General features: G+C 33.7%; 1 protein-coding gene across 2 annotated transcripts; it reads left to right on the forward strand.

Annotated features, from left to right (window-relative positions):
- Positions 1-672: 672 nt before the first annotated feature.
- Positions 673-9353, forward strand: LOC111502147 (uncharacterized). 2 transcript variants are annotated; one of them, XM_023156145.2, is made up of 5 exons: positions 673-936; positions 1033-1124; positions 1181-2002; positions 4024-4144; positions 8990-9353. In XM_023156145.2, the coding sequence occupies exons 1-5, from the start codon at positions 929-931 to the stop codon at positions 9336-9338; spliced, it is 1392 nt and encodes a 463-aa protein (XP_023011913.1). In that variant the 5' UTR covers positions 673-928; the 3' UTR covers positions 9339-9353. The 2 variants fall into 2 exon arrangements, with proteins under 2 accessions (XP_023011913.1, XP_023011912.1); XM_023156144.2 differs by lacking the exon at positions 673-936 and having other exon boundaries at positions 947-1124.
- Positions 9354-10306: the final 953 nt, after the last annotated feature.

Genomic DNA, 10306 nt, shown 5'->3' on the forward strand with positions numbered 1-10306 from the left:
AATATGTCGTGGTATTTTTGAAAATAAAGTTTGTGAAGATCAAATCGTTAGGTGTAGTTTGTGAAAAAACTTTGAACTTCAAGATACTCAGATCCCAAACACAATGCATCAGAATTATCTTTTAATTTTTTCATATTTTCTTAAAAGGAACTCAATCAACTTTTTAAGAGAATTGGTTTGATTTCACTTCCAATGTAAGATAGGACCGATTACGGATTAAATATTCATAAAAAATATTTTTAATTATCTATTGAAAAATTCGCAATGGACAGATATATTGTTTCAAGTTGCACTGGTTGAATGTATCTGAGATGGGTGACAGATTGGACTTTGTTTCATCAACATTCCCTTTCATAGTAATTATATAATATGTGTAACGGGCTGACAACAATCTTGCCTTTTGTAAAGGCATCCGAGAGGTTTACTGTCTAGAAGCTGTTCATAATTCATAGTTGTAGGTGTGATCTGGGAAAATTCTCGTGGCCTGTCTCCTATGCTTTTGTAAAATTTCTTATTAAAACAGATTGGAAAATATTCGAAGTGTTCTTGTCGAAAAAAATCTATATTGGCAGCAATATACTGGAACCATCCCTTTGGTTATCTGATGCTCATTTCATTGTGGCAATACTGATTGTGAAGTTAGATCATGGCATGGTTGTTATTGTTTACTTATTCTGTGTTTTGTGGTTGTTGTGTCTGTCAAAAACTTTTGACACTTGAATTGATTCAAAATAGAAAATGTTAAAAAGTATCAATAATTTTAGTGCTTAGAGGTTCATTGCCGTTCTACTATATGATTTTTAAAGAGTTTTTAAAAAAGTTTATGTTTTTAATGATGAGGATACTTAATAAAACTTCTGACCGTTTGCATTTTGAACTCATTGTATGATTGTGCAAATAATTTAAAATATATTTTTCAGCTCTTCTTATGGGGAAGTAGGTATCCTTTTTGAAAAATCATTAAGAATATTTTTTGAAAGTACTTTTCTATTGAATGCATGTTGAGGTTATATTTCTTAATCCTTCATCTAGACATTCTGAATGGAGGAAGTTAGCAAAGAAAGCAAGAAGAAAGCGAATCAGACAGCAGAATGCTCGACTAAGAGACCAAAAAGAAATTGAAGGTAGGGCAAATTGTATTGAATACTGACCCCACATTCTCAAAATCTAATTTTTCTAGAACTCAAAAAGTGGGAAAGTACAACAGAGTATAAAATCTATTTGGCAGAAAGAGCTAGGGCTGAAGAATTGAAAATTGAACAGGAAGCTAAAGAAGCCAAGGAACGTGAGGTACAATGGTTGATAGCAGAAGCACAAGCTCAGCTACAATTCAAAGAACTACAAGAAAAATTATCTCTGGCAAGAGTAGAAAGAGCCAGGCAAAATGAACTAATCAAACAAGAATGGGAAAAGGATCAAAAAAAGCAAAAGGAGTTGAAAGCTTTGCAAGAAAAAGAGCTAGAGGAAAAATTAAAGGAACAGAAATTACTCAATGAAAAAGTAGATAATTTCATCGAGAATGGAGGTGATACTCCTGATCATTTGAAAACTATCTTGGAGACTAATCCAAACAAATCAACTTGCCCTTTTTTTCAAAAAACATCTACTTGTCGCTTTTATGACTGCTGTTCTAGAAACCATGTGCGACCAGGAATAAGCCGAATAATACAAATACCAAATTTCTTTTCACATTACAGCCTAGAAAAAACAGAAAATGATAATTTCAGTGACTCCAGTTTGGAATTTGAAAGTCACGAAACATTCGAACATTACCGAGAATTCTTTCATGATGTTGTTTCAGAGGTGGAAAACTATGGAAAAATCAAACTTTTTATTACCTGTTGTAACCACGAGACACATTTGAGAGGCAATGTTTTTATAGAATTCAGTTCTACAAGGAGTGCTCTCAAGTGTTACAGAGGCTTGAATGGTCGCTGGTATGGTGGGAAGCAGCTTAGTGTTCAGTTTTCAACGATACCGAGTTGGAAATCTGCAATTTGTGGTGAGTACAGATTCATTGTCTTGCCTTCAAAATATTCAAAGTCACTCTTCATCTATAAAAATGTGTTTTCTTTACAGTATTCATCATATTAAAAACAAACTTGACCATGATTTACCTGATTGAAATAATACAGTTCGCTGAATGTCCAAATATTCGTTTTTACAGCTCATGTTAGATTTTGGATTTTTTTATTGACATTTTCTTTTGTCATGAAACGTGGCTGAATAACTCAATCTATAAGCATGAACTCTACAAAAATCAACATGTAATATTTAGAAACCACAAAAATTATAACGAAGCTGGAGTAAAACGAGGAGGCAGCATCATGTGCTGTGTGAAGAAAAACCATGTACTTCAACATGCTTGAGATCACTGGAGCAGAGTATATTCTTAAACAAGAGTCATTCAGGGCAAACATTATTAGAAAATGTATATTTCAAAATGTATATTTTCCAATACTTATGTATCTCTCCTTGATACAGTCTCCAGACATGGTTTGATCTCTGCCAAAACTATTTATTACATGATTTGTTGATATGACTTGTACACTATAAATGGTATTTTAAATAATTCAAATCATTCATTAGATTTGGTTCTTACAAATGTAATGTGAGCAAGTGTAACAAAATCAACATCACCTCTCGTGAATGTTGACAGTTTTCATGCTTCCCTGGAAATAGACTTCAATATCAGTCTTGACAATATGTCATCCAACGTTAATATTCACTTCTTCAATTTCAAAAATAGATATTATCACAAAAATTAAGACAAAAATTAAGATTCATATCTTTATGACACAGCTTGGTTAAAATATAATTTAAGAACAAAATTACACATATTAGCTATCACTTCTATACACTATAAACTATACTATACACTATAAAATAATATATATTGCGTGTTTGTTGAATAAAATTTCAAGTAGTACCTGAACATAGTTTATACTATATACAACAAGAAGGATAGAAAAAGACAACAAAAACAATTTTTATTTACATAGCACAATTCAACACACCTTTACGTTAGGTGACCCCAACGAATGTGTAGATAAGTTTTATAACACACTTTATTCAATATAAGACCACCATATACCATTTAAAAATAGTTACATAAACAACAAATATCCAGTGTGGTACACAAAGGAATTATTTAAAAAAAAATAGGTGATACATGAATATTAGGAAGACATTAATTTTTTACAAGATCTGGGTCTTCAGATGTACTTGATTTTAGAAAGGCTAACATTTTGACAACATATAATATATAGTTGTAGCTTATCAGCAGGGCCTTTTTGCAAGTAATATGTTTTGTTGAAGCATGATAGTGTTGGATCATATTTTAGGGATGTTGTAGCCCTGGGAAACACTCCAAAAAGATAGGTAATTGATTGTTCAATACAAATAAAAACCCAGAATGAGTAGAACACTAGAGAAAATGAATATACTTGAGAATACTGTGTTGTGAAATCAATTTTAAAAATATACTGGTAATGAATTTTATCAAAGGTCAAAATATGGACATAAATCATCAGTTTTACAGCTAACAAAATTTTTGTTTCACAATTGTATCAGACTGAACATTTTTATTTCAACTAAAGAAACTATGGTTGTCTGAGAGAAGTACCTAATGACTTACACTTGGTAATGTTATTAGATATTCACTTGAGTCTTCTATTTAAAGAAATCGATGTTTCGGAAAATTATGGTGCATTAACCAATGGTTAGATTCAATCTATCAAAATCAATGCTCAAGTCTAGCCTGCCTTATTGATTTTTCGATGATTGCAATTGTGAGCCATGACATTTTTTAAATTAAATTTGATTTCCAAACACATTGATTTGTAATTTTACACCTAGAAAGTAAATGAGCAACACAAATAATACCATTTCCAATTTCTTCTTTATTGTTGTTGATTATATTTTTATTGTTTACTCCTTAGCAGTCTTCAAGAAACTTGTGCAGAATATTTCACTACTGAGTTGATTGTTTTTGTTGTAATTACAACTGTTTGATTCCTACAGGTCTCTACAACTTCAAAAGATGTCCTAAAGGTAACAGTTGCAACTTTCTTCACATATTTCGAAATCCAAGAAATCTATACAGTTCTATTGAGGAAACCAGAAACCAAAGACCCAAAAATAGGTGAGAAACAAAAATTAAATATCATTAAATTGTGCATTTGATTGGGAAAGTATGGGAAAGAGGAGTATTTGTTTATTGTGTAAGAGACAGTGTACGTGTATGACACTATCTTGTACGAGTTTAAAAAAAAATCTGTTTTTCCATTAACCAGCTGTCACACCCCTACGAACGACAACCCTCAAAAGTCGAAACTTGTGCGAGCAAAGGATTAACGAGGTCTTACCTTTTAACGTGTGATTCCTAACACGGGTTGGACGATAGCACTTATCCACTTATAAAGTGGATAAAGTCAATTCTTCAAAACAACTTCGTGTTAGGTAATCTTGGAGATGAGGCATGTAATGTGACTGTAGGAAGATTGTTTGGTGCTGGCATGGAATTGCTTAACGTTCGGTTAAACCTAGTTGTCAACCTAAGAAAAAAATGTGATGTGTTACTTCGGATCTTTTGCAACAGACCAGAACCTATATATAACAATGATATATATATATATATATATATATATATATATATATATATATATATATATATATATATGATGAGCTGTTTTCTCGGGTTTCGCTCCGTGTTCTGTGTATTTTCTCCCCATAAGGATTATTTTCACAACGTTTCGGCAAAGTCTCATTTGCCATCTTCTGGTGATGTCTGGTTTTTTCAACTAGACTTCAACTAGTTGAGACTTTGCCGAAACGTTGTGAAAATAATCCTTATGGGGAGAAAATACACAGAACACGGAGCGAAACCCGAGAAAACAGCTCATCATACTTTATCCGTGAGAATCTTCGAGTTAACATATATATATATATATATATATATATATATATATATATACAGTGTGTCAATTTGAAAACTTCCCACCCTCAATATCTCCCTTCCAGTACATAATATGAAAAAATGGTCAGACAGGTCAACTTTATTTGCAAGGGGGACACTCTGAATGAATATTTTCAACCCTCGGGGTTCAACCCCCTAGGAGGGGTGGATGTTACCCTCAGAATTTCAAATGGAAAGGGGGGTCAAGTGGCACATCATTTTGAAGGGCATTCAATTCTCTTGCCAATGATACCTTTTTCATTAGTTTTTGATGAGCAGTTTTTGAACAATAACGTTCCAAACGAACGGTGATTAGAAGTGAATAAGAATAAATGATTAAAACTCGCCCGCACTAGATGTTTGGTATTCAAAACAAATGATTGTAATGGACTATTGGAAAAGGTGAGCATCGTACTAGGTAGCATCGTTCCAACCCTTGAGTAATATTCGAATTCGTGGATGTGAGAGGAATGTAGAACTACTTAGTTAACGAAATACGCATCGAGTGCAAACAAAAAATACTAAATTGCAAAAAACAAATTTCAACCATCTTGTTACGCTTTATCTGATAATATGTTCAAAATGTTGTCCATTCTGCTCTAAACAGTAATACAGTCTGTTTTCGAACTCCTCTCGAACATTTTGGAAAACTTCACCACTAATTGACCGGCATGCTGCTGTAATTCGTCCTTTGAGGTCATCCATATCAGTGGGCTGTGTTTTATAAACGACAGATTTGAGATATCCCCAAAGAAAAAAATCTAATGGAGTCAAATCCGGTGATCTCGGTGGCCACTCAATTGATCCCCTTCTGCCAATCCATCTCTCCCGGAATCGCTCGTTCAACCATTGTCGGACGGGGCGAAAATAATGAGGTGGCGCACCGTCCTGTTGGAAATGTAACAAATCTTCCTGCAAGAGTAAATTACCGTGTGCATCAATTTGAGTTTCGAGCTCGTGAGTTATAAGTGGATCGATAGGTGCTTGAAGCATATCTAGGTACAGATCACCATTCAAGTTTTCTTCAAAAAATAAAGGTCCGATAATGGCATTTCCAAGAATACCAGCCCAAACATTAACTTTTTGTGGGTGTTGTGTATGTCCTTCTCGAAAATTGTGAGGGTTTTCGTCACTCCAATAGCGACAATTTTGCCTATTAACATTGCCATTCAGGAAAAATGAACATTCATCACTGAAACAGATATTGAACAGAAGATTAGGTAAAGCATTGATTCGAAGAGTCATGATTTCACAGAATTCTATTCTTCTGTCATAATCATCCTCATGGAGCTCGTGGAGAATCTGCATTTTATATGGATGAAATTTGTGCATTTTCAGTGCTTTCCTTACAGTCTCGTGTGACATTCCCGTCTGTTCTGCTACTGATCGTAAGGAGCTAGTCGGCTCTGCAGCAAATGTTCCCAACACCTCAATTTGAGCATCCTCATTCAGTACTCTGGGGTTATTCCTTTTTTTATTCTTCACCGAACCAGTTTCGGAAAACTTTGTCACCAAATCAAGCACATACCGGTGACTTATATTAAGATTTGGATTTCTTTCATTAAAAAGAGATGCCGCCCTTCGTGCGCACTTGCCCACCTCTCCATAAATAAAAATTATTTCAATTCGGTCTTGGATAGTGTAAACCATTCTTACAATTTATACACTTTCTAAGGTATCGCTGATCAGCTCAACAAATGAAACTGAAATGATAGTACTACCAAATGGCTTGAATGCGATGAACACCTTTTTTGCTCAAAAAACGATACTTTTTATAGCAGAAGTAACAAAAAAGGGATAAGAGTTTTAAATCCGATAATAAACCCAAATGAAAGTCACCGAAATCAGATAACTAATTAATGTAAATTTTTTGAGGCTTGTCTAATTTTACCCCTGATGGAAAGTTGAAAAGCTGACCCGTCATCACAAGTTTTACTTATAAGAGAGTCAATAAATTGTATTTCTTTGCATACTAACTTGATAACCAGGCATTTTAGTATAGGCCAATTCTAATTACTTCTATTAGTTTAGAACTACATTTTCGGATACTGCTGATCGGAAAATAATAAATGAGGGCACCGTCGGCAAGAGAATTGAATGCCCTTCAAAATGATGTGCCACTTGACCCCCCTTTCCATTTGAAATTCTGAGGGTAACATCCACCCCTCCTAGGGGGTTGAACCCCGAGGGTTGAAAATATTCATTCAGAGTGTCCCCCTTGCAAATAAAGTTGACCTGTCTGACCATTTTTTCATATTATGTACTGGAAGGGAGATATTGAGGGTGGGAAGTTTTCAAATTGACACACTGTATATATATATATATATATATATATATATATATATAAATAAATAAATAGATAAGTACTCTTTGATCATTCCACCGGTATACAGCTGTTTCAGCCTATTGGGCATCGTCAGTACCGGGCAGGTGGTCCTTTATTGAAGACAAAATGAGAGAAAACCAAGAAAGTACTTGATGAAAATAGCTGCGTAAACGCAAGCGAAACGTAAGTGGAACCACCTATTGGTGTGACACCCAAGTCAACTTGCCAAGTTTTTTATGTCAGTGTTGGTGGTTTGACCAATCAACCGACAACTGCGGTAGCAGAAATTTGGGACGCTAACCTGAAGTGCCATCGGAAAACGAATCCACATGTTTCTAGAATTGATATGAAATCTAGAAAGGTTAATGCAGTCAAGCTGCTGGAAAATAATTCCATGAAAATCAAAAAATAAATAGATAAGTACTCTTTGATCATTCCCATATTGATTTCAATCTAAGATCCACCGGTATACAGCTGTTTCAGCCTATTGGGCATCGTCAGTACCGGGCAGGCGGTCCTCGATTGAAGACAAAATGAGAGAAAACCAAGAAAGTACTTGATGAAAATAGCTGCGTAAACGCAAGCGAAATGTAAGTGGAACCACCTGTTGGTGTGACACCCAAGTCAACTTGCCAAGTTTTTTATGTCAGTGTTGGTGGTTTGACCAATCAACCGACAACTGCGGTAGCAGAAATTTGGGACGCTAACCTGAAATGCCATCGGAAAACGAATCCACATGTTTCTAGAAATGATATGAAATCTAGAAAGGTTAATGCAGTCAAGCTGCTGGAAAATAATTCCATGAAAATAAAAAAATAAATTGTTATCTATTCTGACTGTAATTTAGCAACCCACATAAATGTAAGTCATCCCATGATGACTGTTTTAGCTAGTATTTACCAGTCATTTTTGATTAGATTTGCATTGACATAGTGCACTAATGGTTCTTGCGAATTATATAGATTCATTAGTCATTCTATCAAATGACTATCAAACCTATGATCACTTATGGCGAATCGATATCGTGAACAAAAATGAAACAATGATCAGTAGCAAGTACAAGTTATTTATTCGAGAATTAAAAGATAAGATTGTTTGTGTTCCTAACAGCTTGAGAGAAAAAGCTAAATCTGTCATTGATTCACGATTGTATTTATTGTGCATGGGCTTGTGAGACACTGTATATTAGCCGGTATTCATTAAAAATTGCAGTGTATTTATCCCTCTTGAAATTAATACTTCTTGAGTGTCACTATTTTTATTCGGGTTTGAAAGTCGTCAATTTTTGGAATTTCATCTTGACGTTTCGCTGACCCGAGTGGCTAGCTTCTTCAGAGGTTCATACCTCTTTAGTTTATCTCCGATGAGCCAAGATGTGTCATCGGAAATAAACCCGTAAACTCAATTCCAAAAATCGGCAGCCTTCAAACTTGAATAATAAGAGTGACATTGAAACCTCAGTCACAAACAATTTAACCATTTTGTATTTCTTCTTTGAATTTCTCGTATTAATTTCTTTTTTTGAAGCTAAAAAAGAAGCCAACTTAACTTCTCTTGAAATGTTTTAAAATTCCACAGTAAAAATATTGGTAATTGAAGACATAAAAAATAAATGCATTGAAATATGCGTCAAACTAGGAAACCGAGCCTTACATCCCGTATTTTTGGGTTTCTTATCAGTCATCAATATATTATTATACTTTCAGGGATGACCAGTCAGACCCCAGAAACTGGAGATGGTCTGAATCTCCAGAAAGATTTCCTTTTTCTGAACGTTCTGAATGGGATAATGATACCGAGTATGAGGATCACCAAAGAAAACCTAAATCTCACACTAGTCACAGATCACGAAGGAGGCGAAGTAGATCTAATGACAAAAATAGTTCATCGAGTCGTTCAATATCTTCCAGGTATAGTAATGGCAGACATAGAGAAAGGAGTTCTCGTTCAAGGACTCCAGAGAGAAAGAGAAAAAAGACAAGAACAAGAAGCAGATCCCGGAGTTCAAGATCATCTAAGATACATACAAATAGTGATATTAGTTCTGTCCATTAAAATCCTTTTTTTAAATATTTTTTTAATTCAGTGACAAAGTAAATAAGAATCAACTCAAAAATGCGTTTCTGATCTTTTATATGACTTTGAAAAATATTATTATTAGAATTTTTTGACAAACTCGTTTGACTTGTGAGTCTTTATATTATTCTTTGTTGAAAGCTTTCAACATTTTAATTTCCACCACTTTCTTTAAGTATTTTCTACATTTCTTTAAGTATTTTCCACATTTCCAGTTGTATTTTCTAGACTTAATCTAGTGACTATTCTCTGACATAAGTTTCAGTTTCATAAAGCGAAATCCAACCATATAAAAAAATCATAGGATGATGTTGAAAATTCTACTGCCTAAAATTGAGTTTCAAAAACAATTTTTGAGAATTTCTCACTTCACTATATTTTATATTTTATTAATTCAATCCCAGTTGAGTTATGAAATTTTGGTTCAGAGAAGAAAATTTCTTTTGAAAAAACTTAATTATTCAGAAAATATTTTTTTACATTACACGTGAAAAAAATACCTGTTGAAGTGATGCGTTATATAACGAATGATAAAGAATTGACATTATTAGTTATTTTTTATGGAATATCTTTGCAAATATTCAAAAATAAAGATAAAATAATTTTGGAAGACCATTCATATGATATCAGAAATAAAAATATTACAAAATAAGATAAAACAAACAAAATTGTCGAAAAAATTGATTTTTATTTATATTCCCATATGTCTTCCATCAAAGCTGCAGAAAACGGGTAATAGAATAAACAACATAAAAAAATTAAAGCAGATGTCCAAACAGACTTACATTTTGCGCTATACACAAATTAAATCTGTCTGCAATTCCTCTTAGAACTTTATAGTTTTTTCTTATGTAAATGTACTCGACTTTAATTTCGGGTTCTCTCAATAGTCCTCTCATTCAACATATCCTCATGGATAGAAATCGAGGGCCATGAGGCCGGGGGAT

The sequence above is a fragment of the Leptinotarsa decemlineata genome, unplaced genomic scaffold (assembly GCF_025532065.1).
Source record: "Leptinotarsa decemlineata unplaced genomic scaffold, Ldec_3_MD MMD2_P_RNA_scaffold_5, whole genome shotgun sequence".
Classification (NCBI taxonomy): domain Eukaryota; kingdom Metazoa; phylum Arthropoda; class Insecta; order Coleoptera; family Chrysomelidae; genus Leptinotarsa; species Leptinotarsa decemlineata.